This window comes from Papio anubis, chromosome 3 (genome assembly GCF_008728515.1).
Source record: "Papio anubis isolate 15944 chromosome 3, Panubis1.0, whole genome shotgun sequence".
Taxonomy (NCBI): Eukaryota; Metazoa; Chordata; class Mammalia; order Primates; family Cercopithecidae; genus Papio; species Papio anubis.
Window position 1 is genome coordinate 26,281,554 of NC_044978.1, and position 24,471 is coordinate 26,306,024.

The 24,471-nt window shown below is 33.9% G+C and overlaps 1 protein-coding gene across 1 annotated transcript in view; it reads left to right on the forward strand.

The window, feature by feature from the left end:
* The window catches only part of NAF1 (nuclear assembly factor 1 ribonucleoprotein), a 41,359-nt gene that overhangs the window by 12,112 nt on the left and 4,776 nt on the right, over positions 1-24,471 (forward strand). Inside the window, exons 3-7 of the mRNA XM_003899326.4 lie at positions 4,476-4,569; positions 6,954-7,036; positions 12,915-13,075; positions 16,030-16,081; positions 19,959-20,061. Coding sequence (XP_003899375.1) covers positions 4,476-4,569; positions 6,954-7,036; positions 12,915-13,075; positions 16,030-16,081; positions 19,959-20,061 — 493 coding nt within the window. The remainder of the gene's footprint in view (positions 1-4,475; positions 4,570-6,953; positions 7,037-12,914; positions 13,076-16,029; positions 16,082-19,958; positions 20,062-24,471) is intronic.

A 24,471-nucleotide genomic window follows, 5' to 3' on the forward strand; every position in this document is an offset into this window, starting at 1 on the left:
TGTTTTCCCTTAATTCAGACCTCCAAATATGTGCCTTTCTCAAAATTAATATATACTGCTTCATTTAACTGGACTTTCAAAGGCAGACTCTATAACAGGCTCTTAACCTGGAATTGTACAAGGATGGTTTCACTTATCTCTTACATATTTTGTATATACTATTTAGTTTTTATATACTTTTTATGTTTTGTGGAGTATTTGGGGTGAGACTTCATGTGCATCACTTTTATAGGTAGATTTGTTACTATCAAGAGGCAACTTAATGCCATCATTGGCCTTTTTAGGAATGCCCATGAAACTGTACATTCCTATATTACAGAGTACTAGGATCACTGAACTGGTATTGGAAATATGGTGGTGATTTCAGATAACAGTGTCTGTGTCTGTTTTCCCCAAAGTTTGGTTCTACACAGAATCAGAGAACCTTCACCTTTGTGGGCAAAACTTTTCATTCTTCTAGTATATAGGTTGGAAACATGGAACAGCAACAGGAACTAAGAGGGCCTGCCAGACTCTGTTTTTGACCAAAGTTGTGAGTCCTTGACTGACTACAAATAATCTGGCTTTATGTATTTTCGCTTATCTTCCTCATACTGGATGTCTTCTGGTACTCTTGAGAGCAGAACATCAGGACTTCATCAGACCCTGTAGACTGAACTGCTCAACTTATAGAAAATTACATTATAGTGATCTCAAAATGACGAAAGAATATTTGATGAAACTCAATACTTATTTCTGATTTTAAAAATTTCATTAAAATTGGAATAGATGGATACTTTCTTAACCCATTAAAAAGAAATTCCGATAAAAATGCATCATTATGCTTAGGATTTGGAACATTCCTGTTAGCGATGTCCACTGTCATCACAATTGTTTCATATTTGAGATTCTGGAATTGTCAACCAGTATCATCTGAAAAATGATAGCTGTGTTGTACTAATATTGAAAAGAAGGACAACTTATTCTTTGAAAATATGGTTGTATAATAAATATACAAGAAAATTACTAAAAGTAAATTTCAGCATGATGCTTTCTTATGTAGCAATACCCTATAAAGGGTCTATTTGTAATAGTAATAAAATATGTTAAATAGGAATTTATAATAGCGAGTAATATATAAAATAGCTTGGAATGAGCCTAAGCACTTATATAGGACCCTTTATGAAGGCAACTATAACTAAGTGTGATCTCAATCAGTACCAATAACACTAATATGAAATAGTTCTGAAATGTAGCGAGATAAACATGTGAGAACAGTTAAAAAAATTCCAAGGGGAAAAATATTTATGGAGTGGGTAAAGGAGTCAGCTCAGCTCATCATCTCAAATACTGAATTGCTTTATGAAAACAGTTGTTAAAATAGTTTAGTACTGACACTGAACTAGATCAGAGAAATTGAATGGAGATTCAGTAAAAAACCCAAATATGTAAGTGTACTTAGTATATGTTAAAGTTTGTTTTTCAAATCAGTGAGAGAAAAGATGGATTATTCTACAGCATGTCAGGATAACTGGCTAGTAGTTTGGATGAAGATAAAGCCAATCACTGCTGCACTTTTATACAAGAATAAAATTGTGAATGGACCAAATATGCAAATATTAAAAAAATGAAACTAGAGTAATAAAGAAAACAATAGTGAATTTTAAGTGATTTTGGGATACAGAGGACCTTTCTAAATGTGACACAAGTTTCAAAAGCCAAATATATATATACATACTTGACTACATAAAAATTAAAATGCCAAAGGTTGACTAAACAACTGAAATAGTTTAGTTTAAGTTCTTTAGCTACCAAACATGCTGTGGGGTAAGGGAGTAGATATTTGCTACATATTTGATAAAAGACAAATGTCCTTGAACATCCAAAGGTTTTTTTTTTTTTTTAATGAATTAATAAAAAGATAAGCCCCTCATAAATATGTAAAGTTATACAAGAAACAATTCATAACACACATTAAAATGGCCAGGATACATCCAAGGATGTTCACTCTTCCTTATGAAGAAATTCAGATTAAAGCAAGATACTATTTTATATTCGTAAGACTGGCAAAGATTTAAAATTTACTTACTAGTAATGGCAAGGGTGTGGGGAAATCTCTCATACATTGTGGAAATGTGAATTGATGTGACTTTTTAAGAAGAAATTTAGCAGTAACTCAAAATTTTAAATATGCATATGTTTTAGTCTTATCAGGACCACTCAAAATAATCTATCACAGGGGTTACACAAAGATATATGTAAAAGAATGTTGTATCGCTGTGTGTAGTGGCAAAAGTTTTAAAAGGGCAGATATATGTTGTGTCAAGCGGCTAGTGTATTATAGTGCCACTGATACAGTGGAATATCCTAAGTGTTTAAATAAAATTAGATATGTGTTTTTGTTTGGTATAGAAAGATGTACAGGGTATGATTGGTAAAAAGGATACCTTGTATTAAAGTATGGATATTTTATTTAAGTAAAAAATATTTTGAAGTTAGAATTCAAGTTTATATCTGCATTGTAAATGTATTTGAAAGATACATATTAATATTCACTATCTATGGGGCTTGTCACTGGGTGGTTGAAAGGAATAAAGTAGGGGGATTTTTGCTTTTTACTTTGTATCCTTCCATACTGCTTGAGTTTTTCCTTTTGTAAAAATAGGAACATGTTTTACTTTTATACTTTAAACAAACAACAAAAGCAAAACAGTATCAGTTTAGATTTATATCAAAGCATAAATATTATTTTACATGGGCCTTTATTCCTCATAATAGAAAATACAAAACCAGGGGCCTTTCATGCTGGTTAAATAGCACTTATTTATTTGAGAATATTTAACCAGTAGGCTTTATCCCAATCCAAAAGTACTGAAATTTCTTATAATATGGCCAGGCAGTGGGACAGATTTTATCACTGTACTTCTGGATTAGCAAATGACATTTGCCACTTACAAGAGGAGCAACTCCCAGAACCAGAGTCACTGTGAAACTCCTCTCACAATTGTCCTCTGAAATACCATTAAAGTCCTCTTCCCTGCAATCCCCCAAAATTATAGTTATCCAGTCTTATATTTAACAAGGTGTGAGATTTCTTTAGCTAAGAACTTCTGTAAAAAGGCTATTTAATGTCACAGTTTGTTCTAACAACTAAACTCCCTTCTCCATTCTGATATACACATGAACCACTTTCAAACCATAGTCTTCCCAAGATAAGGCTTTCCATGTTTAATATGATGAAAGGGCAAGTGGTTATTCTCTCTTTAAAAGTACTCGTAAGAATTCTGATGGATAAAACAAAATAATTTCCTCTAACACCAGGCAGACTAACCATACAAAGGCACGTTGCTGACTTCCTTCTGCATCAGTTGGTTGAGACCCGTAGTGTTGCTATCCATAAGTAATCCTTTATCAGAAAATAGCATATCCCAGAAACAAAATGTATTTTACATGTCTGCTTATCAACTCTGGTTGAATGATTTTAACAACCTAGTTTAAGTTTCCATAGGGTAATATGATTACTCAAGATGCATTCCTCTGCAGTATACTACGTGTTATGTAGGTTTTCACATCTTTTCCAGCATTTCTCAAAAAGTTATCCTTCTCCCAGTTGAACTCCTGAAATGCCATTGGTAGGGTCTTTGCACTTCAAGCCATCTTGAGGAAAAGCTTCCTTCTGAGAGTTATATCATTTGGCAAGGGTCAAGAACAGAAAGCTGTGTTTTTAATCTAAAGGCTAAGGTCGGATTTATTCTTAGATTTCTCTTCAGAATCATCTGTACTTCAATATCTAGTTTCCATAGCAACTGAGATGCAGTTTGCAGCTGGGTAAGAAAAGAGAAATCTTTAGGTGTAAAGAAACTTACTTTTTAAACCTGGATAGGGAAGGTATCAGGCAACACCTTCATAGTTTTTATAGGCTAAAGCCTGCATTCTTTTTTCAGGACTTCAATATTTCACTCATAGGTGTCATTTCCTTTTTCCTGAAGAGGCCATTCAACTCTTTTTGACACAGTCCCAGAAAAGATTGCTGCTTCTGTGTTCTATTTAATCACAGTCAAACTAATTAATTAACCAATTTAACAAAACAGCTAAAAGAACTTCTGTGGAGAAATTATAGTTACCAGTAGAATTATTTCTTTTCAAATGGAATGTCTCTGGCTGATAATAGCCTTTTTTACAGGAAGTAGGTAGTCTCTTGTTCAAGTGTGACTGAAAGAATCTAGAATAGTATTTATGTCTATTCTTAGTCTAACTGAATTTGGGGTGTATACTTGAGACCTGTTGAGTCACTTAGGTGGAAAAATGTTGGAGGGAGAGAAGTGCTATCACAAGTCTTTGCAACCACTAAAAGGATAACATTAAAGAGATGCTCTAAGCACTTAATGTTACATTTTCAGAGACGTGTAGCACTTTAAATGGAAAATTTATTTTTTTTAAGTTGTTGAAGCTGGAGGAAGTTTAATGTTTTGTTTTGTTTTGTTTTTTAATTATAGGAACTGCCTTCTGTTGAAGAACTCACTATTATTCTGCCTGAAGATATTGAGTTAAAGCCTCTTGGGATGGTTTCAAGTATTATCGAACAACTAGGTATGTTAAGAATTTTATTAATAAAAATTATATCCAAACACACACTAATAATTGAATCAGTGACTTTTATGACTAGTAAATTTTAGACATACGTAATTAACACTTTATAGTCATTAAGTTTGAAGAGATAAAATTCAGTTTTCCTATACTAAAATTATATGTAAATACAGTTTCTTTATAGAAATTTAAATGTCTGCTTTTACTGACATACTTCCTCCAGAATTTCCTTTGATTTGGTTTATTAGTTTTCTAATGTTACTATACCAAATTACTGCAGACCTAGTGACTTACAACAGCACAATTTTGTCATACAGTTCTCATGTGGGTCTCAGTGGGCTTAAAATCAAAAGTGTTAACAGGGCTGAGTTATTTTCTGTAGGTACTAGGGAAGAATCTTATTTCCTCGCTCTTTCTGGGTTCTAGAGCCTACCCACATTCCTTGACTTTTGGCTCTCTTTCTTCATCCTGAAGGCCAGTAATGTAACATCTGTCTCTGAGCCTTCTTCCGTTATCTCACCTCACTCTAACCATACGTGGACAGGTTCTCTGCTTTTAAAGACTTTTTAGATTGAGTTTACCTGCATAATCCGGGATAATCTCCCCTATCTCATGGTCCTTAACTTTAATCACATCTGCAAAGGTTCTTAAAAATGTAATGTATTTACAGATTCGGGTATTAGAGTGTGGATATCTCTGGGGGAGCACCTTTGATTTTGTCTTAAAAACACATGAGAAAGTTTTGTGATTTAATACTGTTATTGGCATGAAATATGAAGCTGCTGAGTTATAAGAGAACAGATTCTTGTTAATGCAGGTACTGTTAACTCATAGTAGGATATGCCAGAGAGTAGAACTCATTACTGACAAAGTAATAGGATTTTGGAACTGTGAAGAGGACCTAAATTGCCCACCAGCCTCCATAGGACCTAAGGAAACAGAAAAATTCAAGTCAGTTGCTCTTAGGACCAGTTGTATAGTGAGTCAGTGATAGAAATCGGACTTTTTCTTTTGACTTTTTTCTAAGAGTGTCTATATTGATATATTAAAAAATTAATACATGATTTTGTACTTTTTTAGTTTATTAATAAAAATGTAGATTAAAATGAACCTTCTTTTCAAAAATAATAATTAAAATTCCATGATTCTGGAATCATTACATTTACTAGTTTTAGAGTTATCTTATGGTATTTAATAATATGTATAGATAAACAAGCTACTAATTTCTTGATTAGTATGATTTAAACATTTATTAGACTTGATGTATACAGAAAAATTTTAGGTCATAATGTTGATTCTCAAAAAAAAAATGTAAACTCTATGACATACATGGAATAATGCATGTCATTTTTGCATTTTTAACAATACTATTTTGACTAACATAGACTAAAATAATTATCAACCTAATGGGAATAAAGAGTAAGTGGGTCAAAATCAGTACATACTACTGTTGCAGATTTAACTCAAAACATGTTGCCCCTTGATCTGTTGCTTATGTGTATATTTGGAATTCGGAAGTACTAACTGTTTTTTTAATAGAGATGAGGTCTTGCTATGTTGCCCAGGCTGGTCTCAAACTCTGGGCTCAAGCCATCCTTCCTCATCAGCCTCCCAAAGTACCTTCAGTTCTTCATATCTGTCTGTAAATTGGTTTACGACTGATTATTCCCTTAGTGGACATGGTATTATCTATGTAATATAACAAAGTGTTCTTACTTGTGGCTCTGATTTTCTAAAAATTTATTGAGAGTGTGTTTGTGTGTGTGTGTGTTTTCTCTTTGTTATGGTAGATCAGTTCTTTAACACTTGTGTCATTTAAAAGAACTGGAGATTTGGATATTATGCTTTTGCTTTTTGAGGAGGGAATTTTTGTGTAATGATAAAAATTACTGTGAGCTCTAGCACTTTTACTTCTTCTTTTCATAGGAAGATGCTTTTGTGAAGCCTTTTATTTAACATTTTCGTATACCATTAACTAAACAGTGCTTCGTAGAAAAGAATTTTTAAGAGTAAGAAAGAAGACTAATTTCTTTTAAAACAGTTTTACAACTAAATGTGATTACACTACTTTTGGTAAAAATTACTTGAGAATATGTGCATAGCTTGAATTTGTTGACTCTTTAATGGATGATTCAGATTTTCTGTAGGATTTGCATTTTAATTTTTTTCCCTTAGAGTTGTAGCTTTTTATATTAAAAATAGGTATAAAACATTTCCCAGTGATATTTGGTAATAAGTAGACTGTTTACTGAAGAGAAATGTTTAATGAGGTAATAATCCCACCTTCAATTTTATTTTAAATTATATTGGAATTAAAGCTTAGATTTTCATTAAAATTCTACATTCTCTTATAAGTAAATCTTGAAGTAATCTATTTTATTTTTCAGTAATAATTGAATCTATGACTAACCTACCTCCAGTTAATGAGGAGACTGTAATTTTTAAAAGTGATCGACAAGCAGCAGGAAAGGTTTGTAAAACATTTCAAATCTTACAAGTTATTCTATTTATTTATTGTTTTTTTCTGACTTTCCCCATCAGTTCTCAGAAGAGTTTATTTATTTTAATTGATGGACGATCTAGAGCTCTCTAGTTTCAGTACATTCTTGATTTCCTTCAGTACTTCGTATCTGTCTGTAAATTGGTTTACTACTGATTATTACTCTTTGCCGCATGAGTTATTAAATACACATGTATAGAATTCTTTCCTAGTGTTTGTCAGATAACTTGCTAGGCAGTGAGTCTACGTAATGTATGGCACATCGTTTCCTACCCTCCATATACCCAGCTGAGTGAAGAAGACTTCCCATAGTATAGTAGCTCTTAAGCATTTTTGTCTTGTGAGCTCCTTTGAATAGTGGCTCTCAGCCTTTTCAGACTTTGACTTCCTCAGGTGGAAGCTCAGTGTGGAATCTTTTCCAAATAGAAAAATATTTCACTGACAGCAGTGAATTGTCACTGTATCTTACATCCTGGGGAATTACAAATATGTGCACTCGAGTAATTACTATAAGATTTGGTCCCTTGTATTATCTTCTTTTTTTTTTTTAAAGCACACACTGGGAGAAAGTTTTCCCAAATGATATGTCTGATATGGACTTGTAACCAGAATAGAAAAAGAAGTCTAAAAATCCAACATTTACAAAGCAATTTAAAAGTGGACAAAACATTTGAACAGATAACATATCATAAATGTAAAAATGGCAAATAAGCCATGAACATTAAAGCCACAATGAGATACTGTTATACACTTAACATAACAAATTTAACTGGCAATAAAAAGTGGAGTAACTAGAACTCTTAAAAAAAAAAAAAAAAAAAAAAAGATTTGGTCCCTTTTAACATCTTTCTAATGTAACAACCTTGCATGTCCACCTTAATATAGAAAACTGTGCACTGTACCCAGCAAGTAGGCAATTCTGACTGGTCGGCAGAAGACATAATAACTTTCTAAAATCAAGAATATAAATACTAAGTAAGTATTTATTTCCTGGCAATAGGGACAGTTTTATTCACCTTGATATCCCCCATTGTACCTAGTACAGTTCTTTGGAAATTATTTTTGCCAAGTAAATGTGTATTGAGTTGAATACAAACAAGAAAGGAGCTATTTGTGATTTTAATGACAGTTGTCTTTTTTTCTTAGTACCTAACTTAAGACAATTTTAATCTGAAAATACTCAACACTTTGCTAAATTAAAACCTCTAAACGGCATTTTTTTGTATTTTCCACTACATTTGAATTTCTAGACATGTAAATGTGACTAATAATATTAATATTCAGCTGTTATTTAACTTTGAAAGGAGTCAGTTAAAATATAACATTTGTACCTCTAACTTTAGTTATATGGCATAAGCCTGTTGACAAAAATTAAATCTATTTCTAATTTTACATAGAATGCCTTATAAATGCTTTTGAAAGACTTTGTGACAAGTCTTTGAAAAATACTGATTCCCCCAAATAGTAGTGGAAGTAGAGATTAGAAAGTATTTGTTAAACAAACCAAGAAGCACAATATGAAACTGAGTACCTTTTAGATTGTTAGCATGTCTTATCTAAATACTAAATTAGTTTTACCTTCAGTAGCAAGCCATTGAACATCTTTTCCCTCTTCAGTAACACAATAGTAATCAGCTACAGTGATATTTATGTTATCATTTTAAGTTCACTAAAACCCTGCAAGGAAGTAGAATTACCTTTATTTTAAAACTTGAGAAACCTTGCTAAAAAGTCACAAAGCTGAAATGGATGAGATTACAACCCAGATTCATTTCCCTTCCACCTCCCTTTACCTTCCCCACTGATTAAGGGAGGACAGTCTCAGATTTTTATTCTTACCTTTGCCCTTTAATCCTAATAACTGCTAGGTCTCTTGATAACTAGTGAAATCTGTTTCCTTCTCATATATCAGTGGGTAAGAAATTTTTACTGATTCCTTTTTAAAAGATTATATTACTGTCTTGTTTGCTAGGATATGATGATTTTCTAGAGGACTCTTTTATATTGATGGAGTGTTGTTCCCCACCCCCTCAGTTCTCATGATATATTTCAAGGTAACTTGTGATACAGTAATACACACAGTGATTGAAATGATCAGTTTACCTAATAGATTAGAATACTCCATTTATCTGTATTTTCTTCATTTTTGTTAATGGGAATTGAAAAAAGCACAAAGCGATTGATAAAAGACAATGTTGAATAGTTGTAAAGGTTCATTTCCTCATTTCCTTTCTCCTTTGGCAGTTTAGCCCAAAGCTGGCGTACCTGGAGAGACATTCTTTAAAGGCTGTTCCCAGGTGGCAGCATGCAAATCTTGGCCTTTCACAGGCACAGTCTGCCAGCATTGTTCCTAGTCCTGGAGATTCCTTGATGTAGTTATTGTTACTTAGAGAAACTGGAATTTACCTAGTCCCCTCCTAGATAAGAGAAAAACTGGGAGTTACCTAGCCCCCTCTAGATAACTTATAAGTTTGTGACATGGTGTGTGTGTGGAGAGGGGGAAGAGAGTACAGCTCATTCTCCCTTTTGCAGTATTGTCTGTGCCCGCCCAGCCTGCTGGCTCAAACAGGCCTTCTACGCCACTGAAACTTTTGCCATGGTGCACATAGAACATTTAAGCCCATCCTATGCTGGGATGGAATTTGGGGAGCTGCATGCACTCTGTATCTTCTCTGCTTGTCAGTTACTTTTCCCAGCAGACCCTACATTATAGCTGTACCACGTTGTTGTTATGGTGTGTATTAACCTCTGTGTGTGATAGGAATCCTTGGAGATCTTGTAGCAAAAATATGATGCCTTTGAGTAAAAAATGGTGAGTATTATCAGCTAGAGCCAAGTGAAAGGATACCTAAGAAACCACTTCTCAATGACAGGGCAAGTATAAAGCATCAGTTGGATTAAATTTTTATAGGAACACCTACAGAATATATACCATTTTTAAAGATACAAAGAAAGCTGCTTGCCCACCTCATAGTAGAGGTCTCAGCTGCTACTTTTCCAAATTCAATTTCTTATACTCTCCTTACAATCTTTTACTTCCTTTGCTTTTATCTTGAATCAGGTAGTATGGAAGTTACAAAATCCCCTAAGCTGGGTGGAATGACCGAGAAGGAATATGGGTGCCTCATATGGAGCTGTATGAGGAGAAGTGGGCTGGCCTGAGCTTTGCTGTGTCTTAAGTTACTCTTTACAGTTTAGCTCTTAGGTATTAGTCAATCTAAACTCTACACTCAGAGGCTAATGGTGATTTAAAATATTATTAAATTCCTGTTTTCTACTCTGGATTAGCTAAATTGCTTATGTGAACTTGGTCAAGTTTTCCTGTAACATACCTATTAGTATTGGCTCATGTCACATACTGTCTAGTGTATGGCTTTCTGTTATCTACTGCCTGTAATGTTGTTTTACCTAAAACTTTATAATGATTTCATTATAGTTGTGGCTCATAAACACTTCAGAACCTAGGAACAATCAACTAAAATATTATGCTTTGATTTTGTCCAAGAATTTTGAATGTCACTTATATTTTAGTTCAAACCATACTGCATAGACCTGAAGTTTGCAAGGAATTTTTCCATTGAAATCGTTTTTCACTCTTAGGAAATGAATTCATGCTATCTAGGAAACAAATACCTGGGAAACAGTCTATGTACCAGGTTGCATACTGATTATTTTACCTTATATTAATGAATACACAGGAAACTTAAAAGTTTTTTTTTTTTTTTTTTTTTAGAATGTATGAATTTCATGTTTTATTTATAATTGTTGATGGGGATTGGTGGATTGGTCAATAGGGAAGAAATAAAATAAGACAAAGGAAGTAGATTATAAATAAATTTCATTTTGTTTCACAATTTTCTAAATATGGCCTTCACATTCATTATTATAGGAAGTGTTTTTTCCTGGTTGATGGGACATTTAATCTCTGCCCAAACGAAGAATTGGGTTTGCCTGTATTTGAGAGAATTAAACTTGTGAATTGTTTTTAAAACAATTTTAAGTGAAAATAAGACTACAATAATATATGTCAGATAGGCCAGTAAGAGTGGTGCTGAGTACACTTCTTCCGTCCTTCACAGTTCTTACTGGATGAGGTCTACTGGATTTATCTAAACCTTTTCAAAGCAAATGTCTTGCTATTTTCTTAAAGTTTTTTGCTTTTACACTTTTTTAAAGCTTTAAATTTGTGATGCTGTTAGTGTTATTTCATAATACATTGGCATTTTAATAGTTTTTAATGTCACTACTTCTTTTTAGAGTACACGTATCTTCAGAATGGTGGTGCCCTGATAGGTGAGCCGTTTTATGCCTTAGTGAAAATGAATAAAAGATTCAGTGCTGTACTAAAGATCATAAAATGTGCAGAGCATTTGCTATCAAAAATCAAGAACTGAGGATGTGATAAAACACCTATGTTCAAGGCAGTTGGTATAAATTGGTCCAAGCTATTTAGAAAGCTATTTAGTAATTTCCATTAAAACTTTTATGCCTTAGTGTTAATTATCGTACTTTCAGCTTCAATACTTCCCCTCCTTACAAATCAATTTTTAGGAAATCTGAAGTATAGAGATTTATATATAAGATTTTTATCATGGCATCATGTATTATGTTGAACAAATTGTAAGCTGCCTAAATGTCCTACAAAAAGAAAGAAGTTAAATAAGTTGTTCTGATTCTGTAAAGAGGTGTTTTATAATTGCTAAAATTATACTTACAAAGAATATAACATGGAACAACTTCAGGTTTTTAAAAAGGGACAGTATACAAAACTACAGTATGGTCGTAAAGAAAAAATAACATATTAGAAAAAAGACTGGAAAAATCTCTACTGGCATTGGTCATGGTCTTATCTCTATAATATACATATATTATCTCGCTCTTGTCCACTAGGCTGTAGTGCGATGGCACAATCGCGGTTCACTGCAGCCTCTGCCTCCTGGGTTGAAGCGATTCTCTTCCGTCAGCCCCCTGAGTAGCTGGGATTACAGGTGCCTGCCACCATACCCGGCTAATTTTTGTATTTTTAGTAGAGATGGGTTTCACTATGTTGGCCAGGCTGGTCTTGAACCCCTGACCTCAGGTGATCCATCTACCTCGCCTCCTAAAGTGCTGGAATTACAGGAGTGAGCCACACCACACCCAGCCAGAAAATATATTTTTTAATTCACATATTTTGAGAAGAAAATACAGTTTGAAACCAAGAGGTTTCCTTTCATTATTCTTAAAACGTTTTCAGAAGTAAAATATGTGGTTCTGCTAAAAGCAGTTCTTTTAGTTAAATGTTAAAGGCTGCACCATCTTTGTGTTTTTTAAACGTAAATAACTTCTACTTTATTATTTGTTAAATTAGAAAAAGTCCCTAATTTTACAAAATTCCTGACACTATGGAAACAGCAAAAGCGATTTAACACCTATTGAAGTTAGAAGCTTGCTTTTATATTTCCCATCTGATGATTCCAAATGTATGCATGTTATTTCTCAAAAGTTACCAGTTATAATCCTTTTCTTTGTACCTTACAACTTAAATGAACAATAATTTTAAAAAATCATAATTTGCATCTAGTTGGTACCACCAAAATGATTTGAATTTGGTGAGGAACAAACTTGTTACTGTTGTTTTTACATTCATAGAAGGGAAATCTGGAATGAGCGAGTGCATTTTAATCAATACATGAAGACTGAGTATGTAAAAATGACATAAATATAAATAAAAATTATTTTATTGCCCTAACATTGACAAAATTACCTTGTTCTAGCAATTATCAGTGGGATTTTTAAAAGAAAACACTGCTAACTTTTCAAATAGTTATTTTACATGTTAAAAGAGGACTTTGTGTTTCTATTACAGATATTTGAGATATTTGGACCTGTTGCACATCCATTTTATGTGTTACGGTTTAATTCTTCAGATCACATTGAGAGTAAAGGTATTAAAATAAAGGAGACTATGTATTTTGCTCCATCAATGAAAGATTTCACCCAATATATATTCACAGAAAAACTTAAACAGTAAGTACTTTACTGCCATGTTGTTCTTCACTTACGTAACTTACATTTCAAGAATAATTCTCAGTGATGTAGTTTCTTATAGTTATATTGTGTCTCCCTTGCAAAGAGTTCATTTATCTTCCTAACAATATCTTTGAAGCCTACAATTTATTTTCAGATTTTGTACGTAGAACTCATATCTTTTGCAAAAAATGAAATAATCAGCCATTACGAGCACATTTGAGCCTTGTACACTATCTGATTCTAGTTCAGTGTTTTTTCCATTATATACTTCGTTTAATGTACTTGCTATTTTAGTATTAGTACTAATATTACTATCATTTCTTAATAACTTTTTTTTCAGTTAAGTAAAATTCTCTTGGGATTCTATTTAGAGACCTTGCTCTTCAATAAAACTTAATTTTCAAGAGAAAAAAAATGAGTATATCTCTTTATTTTGCTTATAAATTGTAAGTTTGTAGAGAGACAACTAACACGTGTCCCTGAAGAATTGTGTAGAAAGCCATGGTGTATGGAGTTGACCTAACCAACAAACCAGTGCTCTCCATTTTCTCTACAAATAATGCTAAGTGATTTCTGTGGCATGTGACCAGCAATTTTTTTATATTTTTGCTCCCATTGGTTGAATATTTTTCAAATGTTAGCTGTTGCCAGCTGTTAGTCGTAGAGCTGTTTGTATCAGTTGAACTTGTTATAATTATGTTATTTAATTTTTTATATCATCAGATAGCATATGAATTTAAGTAGAATAGATTTTTTTAAATAAAAATAACTTGAATGCTTTCGAATGATGTAATGAATATGAGCTACTAAAAATATTTTCAGATTAGGAGTGGAAGAAAAGACTGCCAAAGATTGGGGGAAGGTTAAATCCAGAAAGACTTTGCACTCAGTTTGACAAAGAAGTTCCTTTTAGTTCTAGCTCTTCTTTTATTGGAAACTTAAAACCTAGGCGATAGATTTTTATAGATGCTGTTTTTGCAGGAAAACAAAGGAGCTTTGGTCACTGAGTAACTCTGATATTATGTCAAAGGTACCAGCCCCAGTTGCATGGCATAAGAAGATTACTTATGCCACTTACATATTAAATAAAGTCTCAAGTCACCAAATTTCATTTATTTGAGAGATGAAAATTTTAGTCCTGATAATTGATTTAACTCATGTTTAAGAATCTACATAAAGATCTGGAGGAATATTTTGCCTAAGTTATTCTTCAGATTGCATAAGGTTATTTTCCTAAATAACACTGACAAGAAAGAGGAATTAAATAGACACAAAGCCTTCAAGATATTAATATGTTCTAAAATGCTTTAAATATTTAGCATTTCATCCTGTTTTGAATATAAAGATACTGCTGTGGATATGCCACATATGCAGCTTTTTAACAAATAGAGTATTTTAGCTTAAAACAGATAAACTTGAAGAGGTTTTCTGAAGATGGTTTTTAAATAGATTTTAAATAATAGATTCAGTCTTTGGTTTTGATTTGCAGTTCTTCTATTAAGAAGTAGTAGTAAATCAATGAATTGGGAAATTAGACCTATATTTCAGAAACCTCCCTCCCCCAGGAAAACTGTTGTATTCTAGACTGCATTTTGGCGTCTGTCATGGGAACTCGGTAGAGGACTTTGTCTTTGAGGTAGAGAAGTTCAGCTCCTTTCAAGCTTACTGTTCTCTGATGAGGTTATTTTGATCTTAGTTTCTCATGTACTTACTGTCTTGTTAAAAGTGCTTTTTGAAATGTTGCTTGATCTTTCCATTAGTAGATTTTGATTTTTTGTAATAGATGCAGTAGTTGGGGAATTTTTCCCATTTATGCCTGTGATTCCAGGCTAACAGCAGTCCAGATCATGAGATGTCACGTATGCAGAAAGGAATACCAGAGCTGTATTTAAGGCGCATGTGTGAAATGACAATTGAGGAAATGCTTTTTTTCTTTTAAGTGATGGAAAAGTCATTGATACTCATATATAATGTCAAAGGTCTGTATCAAAAATTTAAAGCAAACTTAACAACTTTCATGTTGTGCCAGCAAACTGACATCTGTACATTGATTTTAATGGCCTTAATTCCTGGGAATCTTATTTTTGAGATCTAGTTTAAAACAATAAGGACATCTAGTCCTAATACTTTGTAATATTTTACTTTGTGATATTTTAACATAATGGGATAATAAAATAGTACTTGAAACTATGAAATTAACAAAATTAAAAAGATTAAAAATGAGCTTTCACAAATTATACTGCTCATAATAGATTTCTGTACTTCTGTTGGTTGTAAAGTATAAAACTCTCCACCAAAAGTTGTTGATCTTCAGCTGCAATTACACATTTCACACATGCCAGTTGTTATATTGTCCTTCAGAATCTTTAAAGCAGCTCCTCTTCCTCTTCCTCAAACTATTCGTAGTTAGCCTTTATTTGACCCTCTCTGCTTTGAGAATCAGTGTTGGAATAAGCCTTGGTTACTCATAGAGGATTACTGACATTCCTCAGGTAAACTGAGGAGAAAATAATTCATATTGATATCTCTGCCATTAAACCTGTAAAATCTTTGAAAAGGGAATGGCTCAGTCAGTTTTGTGTAGTTCGCACGTGGAACAACTTCCGATCTACGGTTGGCGTGAAATAAGGGTTTTTTTAAAACTCAGTTTTGTGAAAACTGCAGATATCATGAAAACAAAAATCAAAAGCGCTGTCCATCTGCTTTCCACTGCACACCATAGCCTTGGCTTCTCATTCCAATTCCCTAATCCTAATATTTATATTTGCCCAACTTTTGTGTTTTTCTTAGGAACTTCCCACATCTTTTGAAATAAGGCAAAAGACACATAAGTGTATTGCAAAATTAAAGGTTAAACTCATGTCCTTTATTATTTTCTGTAGTTTTAAGTTATAAGCACGTAACAGAATTGTGATAAATACTTTTTTGACTCCCATCCCCACCCCACCCAGGGATAAGGGATCAGATGCATCGTGGAAGAATGATCAGGAACCACCACCAGAGGTAAGTAGAAGTTTTTTTATGCAACATTTTATAAAGTAGGGCAGGACTTAGTCTTATAAATTTTATCATTCTTGCTGTTAGGGAAGTCATTAATACTGGCTAGCAGCCATACTGCATTCTCCTGTTCTAGCCCATGTATTCTCTCACCCTCCTAGATGACTATTTTATACCTTTCAATGGAAGGTTTTGATTGGTCATTTAGGAAAAAAACTTTTTTCAGTTACATTTAGTTGTATTTTAATAATTATCACCTTATTTACAATGTAATTTGCTATTTTTGTTAACTTTGTTGATGCGTGATAAAGGCAGGCTGTCGTTAGTTTTAAAAAATTTAATTCAGTTTAGTAAATACACCCACCGTATGGGACATGAAGACGTGGTGCTTTTAGTAGTAGTAAGCTGCCCTTCTTTTGGAAGTACAAAATCATTGGAAGCACCAGATCATTGGAAGCTACCTAACTCTCTACTTTTTAACGATATAACTACCTTTCTAAAAAGGGACCTTGATTTTCTTTTTGTATCTACGTCAGCAAAACAATAGTTTTATGCCCCAAGGTGACTTGATAATCTAGTCTTCCTAGAAGTGTGTAGTAAATTTAGGAATAATATGTAAATGAGTTAATGATTTAATAGGATTACTTGGTTAACATTCCATGAAAGTGTTTAAGCAGATTATCTTGAGGGTTTTTTTTTTTTGAATTACAACAATGAATATATTCATTTCTTAAAAATAGCATGTATTTATATAGTATAAAATAAAAATGTATATAAATATTTTTATAAGTAAAAATCATACAGGAGAGTTTTTAAAACTTTCTTGGCAGTTCTTATGAAGTTTTCTCAATATTACAGTTTGTTTTTTTTAAATGAATATAGACATGGGGGTCTCACTATGTTGCCCAGGCTGCTCTCAAGCTCTTGGCCTCAAGTGATCCTCCTGCCCTCAAGCGATCTTCCTGCCTCAGCCCCCCAGAGTGCTGGGATTACAGGAATGAGCCACCTTGCCCAGCCAGTATTACAGATTTTTGATATTTACAGATTTAACCTTGGTCATTTTAGATGTTTAAAGCAATGCTAAATCATGATCTCTGTTAGTTTCTAATTTTACTGAGGTATGAATCAGGTTTATACCCACTTAGAGGGTTTTGTACAGGTATTAATCACTTAACCAGTGAATGATCCTTGCTTAGTATCTGAATTAAAATGGAATTATGTTTTCTAAGTCTGTGTATTTATGTGATTTCAATTAAGGCTCTGAATATTCACTTAATGTTCTGAATTAAGTTTAGAGCATCTAGAGCATCTTATTACTGGAATTACATGTTTTAAAATGTTTAGAGATTCATAAATATCTCAAAACATATTTCTTGTAAAATCCAGATTTTCTTTGTTTCTTTTTTTGGGTATGGGATGGAGTTTTGCTCTTTTTGCCCAGACTGGAGTGCAGTGGCACAATCTCGGCTCACTGTAACCTCTGCCTCTGGGTTTAAGCGATTCTCCTGCCTCAGCCTCCCGAGTAGCTGGGATTACAGGCACATGCCACCACGCCCAGCTAATTTTGTATTTTTATTAGAGACGGGGTTTCACAATGTTGGTCCAGGCTAGTCTTGAACTCCTGACCTCCAGTAATCCACCCCACTCTGCCTCCCAAAGTGCTGAGATTATAGGCATGAGCCACCGCACCCGACCGGAATCCAGATATTCTAATGAATCCCTGTTGTTTCTGACCTAACCATTGAAGTTACCAATTACAGCAATGTGAGTTATTCGTAAAATTGGTTTGACTAGATTAATTGCCAAATTACATCTCACCTAGTTCATGGTGTTCGTTTTTTCCAAGTAGCTAGAACTGGATCATTAAGTATGTTAGGATTTAATTATGTAATATTTGTTGATGAAACTTTGTAGTATAGAATTATTGCCTGGTGTTGATCATAGATTAAAATTATAAATTCGTGAAGTTTAAACTTAAAAATAGAAAAGAGAAACATCATGTGATGTGAAAATAGAAAGCTTGCATAAAGGAAAATAAGAGAAATTATGTGTTATGAAATGTTGGACTGTGTAAATAAACTAAAAATTACCTAGGGTTGTATCATATTCATCTTCATAGCCATTTTTAATATGCCACCATATACTTTATGGTTGAATAAATGTATTTAATGAATGGAAATATGAATTAATTTGCATATAAGAGACGTGAATATTTCTCTGATTTTAGGAGTGATAGCAAAATACTACCAAAGTAATCTCTGTGAAATAAACTATTCCCAATTAAAATCCTTAGTTCCTCCCTCCTGCTCTTAAGATGATGTTCAATTATTTAAAATGGCACAATAAGGTTCCTTATTAGCGTCTCCAATTTTATCTTTTCTGGTTTTGCTGTGTAAGAAGCAGCAGCTTTCACTTTACCTTTCAGAACCATTTTTCTTTTTTGTATATACTATGTTCTATCATGCGTCTGTGTGTGTTGTTTCCATTCCCTGAAAATTCTTTATTTTCATAGCTAACTCATTCAGGTATTTCTATTGGGTTATCCATGTCAAGAAGTCTTCCTTGTCCTTTTTTCTCTTTTTTCAGCACTATAATAACATAGCATTAAGTCGTAGCACTCGTTCATTGTACATTTAATCTGTTTTCTCAGAAAAAGGAGTCTTCTATCTGATCTCCATACTTTCTAGTGTTTGTCAGATACCAGATTTAACCTGAGTTTAAAATCTTATCCCTTTAAGATCAGTAATAAGAAATAGTGCATTAGAAGGCATACAATTATTTCATGTTTTCAAATTAGATTTCAGAATCTGAAGTGTATGGATTCCTGTTGATGGAGGATTTGATCTAGAATGTATTCCAGTGAAGCCATACTGAAAATTACATACAAAGACTTTCATATACATTTTATTTCTTCTTTTTAAATGTGTATCCATCCATACATAGTGGGCCTGCTTTCATATATTTTTTGTATGAAACATAATAAAAGTTTTCTGGTGTTAATAATAAAATGCCTGAACTGTAGATACCATGGCAGTCATAAGATAAATAGCTCATAAATGTTGGTTTCCTCGGTGGATTATAAGAATGAATCCTAATTCTTAGTTGCATATGAGTTTTACCACCTTTAATTTTTAAATAATTTCCTCTTAGGAGTTGGATCATTCATGTATCTGCTTATAAAAGCCTTTGCCATGTTGGTCAGGTTGGCGTGCGTCTGTAACCCCAGCTACTCAGGAGACTGAGGCAGGAGAATCGCTTGAACTTGGGAGTCAGAGGTTGCAGTGAGCTGAGATCGTGCCACTGCGCCAGGAAAAAAAAAAAAAAAAAGCCTTTGCCTATAGTCCTATCTAAATAGCTTCCTCATGATTTGTGTACCCTTATTTTCCCTCATTTATTTATAGCTCTTGCTATATACTTAAAATTATATTTAAAAAATAAGATGGTAAACCTGTAAAGAATGAACCTGTGAAATGTTTAGAACAGTGCTTGGATGTGTATTTTGAATGAATGAATTATGGAACATTGTCTTCCATTTTTTATTGGCTCTGATAATGTATATAATTTACTTAGTCCTTGATACTCTTACCTTTGGCACCCTTTTGCATCTGATACTATGATGAATCTTAAGTCTAAATTGGAAGTCAGACTCATATCTGAAGGTTGATTACTGACCTGTGTTAATTAAAGAGTCATTAAGCATTTATCAAAAAATACTTTCTTTTTCTACCATGTCTAATTCAGATATAGAAAATATTAAGTATCCAAAAGGCAACTTTTTTTAGTCAATGATTAATAATAGGCTTGTTTTCTTCACCTCCAAGTATGTACTATTGAATTGGCAAATCCATGTAACATAAACCTATTATATACTTTTCTCTGCAAGGCCTTAGATTTCAGTGATGATGAAAAAGAAAAAGAAGCCAAACAGAGGAAAAAATCTCAGATTCAAGGCCGGAAAAAACTCAAATCTGAATTTAATGAGCCAGGTGAGTGAATACGTTATATATAGTCGTTTTTTTATCTTCATTTGCATCTATATAAGTTTATCAATAATAAAACCAAGGGAAACATCTGGGTTTTCTCTGTGTACCTCCTAGCATCCTGCTAACATTTAGAGCCATTACATAGCAGGAGGTGTGGTAGTTTTATGAACTTAAGCAGTAAAAATGGCTTCCTGGGGTAACAGACAGACTAAACCTTGTTACTTGTGCTTGTCAGCACTTTTTTCTTAAGATACCTGTTTGCTTCCATGATCAAGTACTTGATGAACCCCTAAATCACAGTATCTTATTTATAAACATGCATTCCCTTTACCTTTTTTAAAAAGTTAAACTTTCTGAGATAACCGTAGATTCACATAGAGTTGTAAAAATAATAGGAGAGGTGTTGTATGCCCTTTATTCAATTTCCCCCAGTTGCAACATCTTGCATAACTATATATGGAACACTATCCCAGCCAGGATATCGACAGGATACAATGAAGCTATACAACATTTCCATCACCAGAGAGCTACCCAGTTGCCTTTTTATAGTCACAGCCACGTCCTTACCTCTCAGCCCCTCCTTCACTCATGGCAACCATTAATCTGTTCTCCATTTTCATATATTTTGTCATATCCAGAAAATTATATAAGTGAAGTTATACAATATAGTATGCTTAGGGAAAGGCTTTTGCCACTGAGCATAATATCTGTGCGTCTGCTGGAAACCATCATTCTCAGCAAACTATCACAAGAACAGAAAACCGAACACCGCATGTTCTCACTCATAGTGAGAACAATGAGTGGGAATGGAACAATGAGATCACTTGGACACAGGAAGGGGAACATCACACACCGGGGCCTATTGTGGGGAGGGGACCAGGGGAGGGATAGCATTAGGAGATATACCTAATGTAAATGAGGAGTTAATGGGTACAGCACACCAACATGGCACATGTATACATATGTAACAAACCTGCACGTTGTGCATGTGTACCCTAGAACTTAAAGTATAATAATAAAAAAAATTAAAAAAAAAAATCTGTGCATCCACCCACATTACTGCATGTATCAATAATAGTTTGTTCCTCTTCATTACAGAGTAACGTTTCATGGCATGAATTTACCAGATTACCTAACCATTCATCCACTGAAGGACATCTAGGTTGTTTCCATTTTGGGGTTATTAGGAATAAAGCAGCTATAAATATTTATGTACAGTTTTTTTGTGAAAACAGATTTTTATTTTTCTGGAAGAAATGCCCAAGAGTACAATAGCTTGGTTGTATAATAGTTGCATTGTATGTTTAGTTTCCTAAGAAATTGCCATACTGTTTTTCAGCATGGCTGTACTATTTTACTTTTTTTTTTTTTTTTTTTTTTTTTTTTAGACAGAGTCTCGCTCTGTTGCCCAGGCTGGAGTGCAGTGGCGCGATCTCGGCTCACTGCAAGCCCCGCTGCCTCCCGGGTTCATGCCATTCTCCTGCCTCAGCCTCCCTAGAAGCTGGGACTACAGGTGCCCGCCACCACGCCTGGCTAATTTTTTTGTATTTTTAGTAGAGACGGGGTTTCACCGTGTTCGCCAGGATGGTCTTGATCTCCTGACCTCGTGATCTGCCTGCCTCGGCCTCCCAAAGTGCTGGGATTACAGGTGTGAGCCACCGTGCCTGGCCCCCATTTTACATTTTTATCAGCAATGGATGAGTGACAATTTCTTTGCATTTTCTCCCGCATTTGGTGTTATCACTCTTTTTAATTTTGGCCATTTTGCTAGGTTTGTAGTGCAAATATAATTGTGGTTTTAATTTGCATTTTCCTAATGGCTAATGGCATTGAACATCTTTCCACATGCTCATTTACTGTCTCTATCTTCAGTGATAAGTCAGTTCATTATCTTTTGCCACTTTTAAATTGTATTTCTGAATTTTTACTGTTGAGTTACGAGAATTTAAAAATGTGTATTTTAGATGCTCGCTTTCTGTCAGATATGTGGTTTGTTCATGATTTGTCTAGTCTATAGTCTTTTCCCTCTTTTAAGAGGGCCTTTTGCAAGACCAAAGTTCTTTAGTTTTGAGGAAAACTGTCAATTTTGTTTATGGAATCTGATAACTTCCTGCTTGGCTTTAGATCCTAATGATTTTCTTCTGTTTTTTTCCCTAAAAGTTTTGTAGTCTTCTGGTTTAAATTGTACACTTGTGATTCATTTTGAATTAATTTTTGTATGGAATGTGAGGTTAGTCTTGAAATTGCGTAGAATGATAACTCCTACTTTATTTTTCTTTTTCAAAATTATAATCAGTATTCTAGGTCCTTTACCTTTCAGTGTAAATTTTAGAATCTTATCTACATCAACAAATGTCTTGCTGAGGGGTTTTTTTTTTCTTTTTCTTTTTCTTTTTTTTTTTTTTTTGTCTGTTTTTTGAGATCTTCTTACTCTGTTGCCCAGGCTAGAATGCAGTGGTACAATCATAGTTCACTGTAACCTTGAACTTCTGAGCTTTTTTTCTTTCATTCTCCTGACAGTATCTTTCATGGAGCAGAAATTTTTAAGTTAATGAAATTCAGCATATTGATCATTTCTTTCATGGATCATGCCTTTGATGTCCTATCTAAAAAGTCATTATCTAAAAAGTCATTATTGGCCGAGCACAGTGGCTCATACCTGTAATCCCAGCACGTGGGGAGGCCAAGGTGGGCAGATCAGGAGGTCAGGAGTTCAAGACCAGCCTGGCCAACATAGTGAAACCCCATCTCTACTAAAAATACAAAAATTAGCTGGGCATGGTGGCACATTCCTACTTGGGAAGCTGAGTCTGGATAATTGCTTGAGCCGGGACCCAGGCGGTGGAGGTTGCAGTGAGCTGAGATTGTGCCACTGCACTCCAGCCAGGCCTGCAGAGTGAGACTCCATCTCTAAAGAAAAGTCATTATCAACCCAAGGTCATCTAAATTTTCTTCTATGTTATCTTTTAGGAATTTTATAATTCCGCATTTTACATTGAGGTCTGTGATCCATTTTGAATTAATTCTTGTGAACGGTGTAAGATTATTGTCTAGATTTATTTATTTTTTTTTTTTTTTGCCTATGGATGTCCAGGTTTTCCAGCCCCATTTGTTAAAAACACTACTTTTGCTCTGTTGTATTGCCTTTGCTCCTTTGTTAAATATCAGTTTATTATGTTTATGGGGATCTATTTTTGTACCTTCTGTTTTGTCCCATTGATTTATTTGTCCGTTGTTTCACCAGTACCACACTGCTGTGATTACTTAAATTTTATAATACGTCTTGAAGTTGGGCAGTTTCCGTCCTTTGTTCTTCTCCTTCAATATTGTTCCATTGAGTTTTTTATTTTGGTTATTGTAATGTTCAGTTCTAAAATTTCAATTTATTCTTTATTTTATATCCATTTTTTGCTAAAACTTCGTAATTTTAATTTTTTAGAATGTTCATAATACTTTGTTGAAGCATTTTTATGACTGCTTTAATACCTTTCATAATTCTAACATCTTTGTGACACCCTTGGTTAATTTTTTTTTTCATTGAATTTTAAATCTTCCTGGTTCTTTTTGTGATGAGCAATTTTCTTTTATTGAAACTTGGGATATTGAGTATTATATTACAAGACCATGGATCTTATGTAAATCTTCTGATTTAGCTGGGTTTGCTGTAATTGTTTCTTTGTCTTTTTAAAAATGCTTCTCTGGCAGCAAAAAGAATGGAGTAGATTGAAGTCTAGGTATTCCTCTTAGCCTCTGTTGACACCTTTGGCCAAGGGGTGCCTTGTTACTGCTGGATGAGGGTAGAAGTTCTGACACCCCACGAGGTATTTTCTTATGCCTGGTAGGGACAGGAGTACTTTGTCATTCCTCCCCATATGGCATGCACTGACACCAGTGGAGGATGGCCTCGTTATCACTGGATGGGGACAAAAATCCTAACTCTACTCAGTCTTCTCTGACATTGTCACAGTGTAAAAGAGGGAAGAACACTGTGTTGCTGCCAGTGGAGGTGGAAGTTCAGGTTCCCCATGTGATGTTCATTGTCACTGCGGGGAGGCTTGTTACTGGCACCCTGTTCAGCCTGTTCCTGATGCTACTGTGGTGGAAGGGTTGGAGTACCTCATTACTGCCTGTCAAGGATAGAAGTCTAGGATCCATACTCAGCCTTTGAGAGTGTGTAGAGATGGTGACACATTTTCTTCTGTGGTGTTTGGCTGGAGTAGAATGGTTATCGTCTTAAGTGTTTTCTGACTTGCTCGATTATCTTTCTTTGGCATTAGGTTTTGCCTTTTCAAATTCATTTAAAATTTACCATTTTATGTTTTACACTTTTTTAACTGCCATAAGATATACCGAATAATAAAGAAAATTCATAATTGAAATTTCAAACAGTGCTTTTTGATATATTAAACTTAC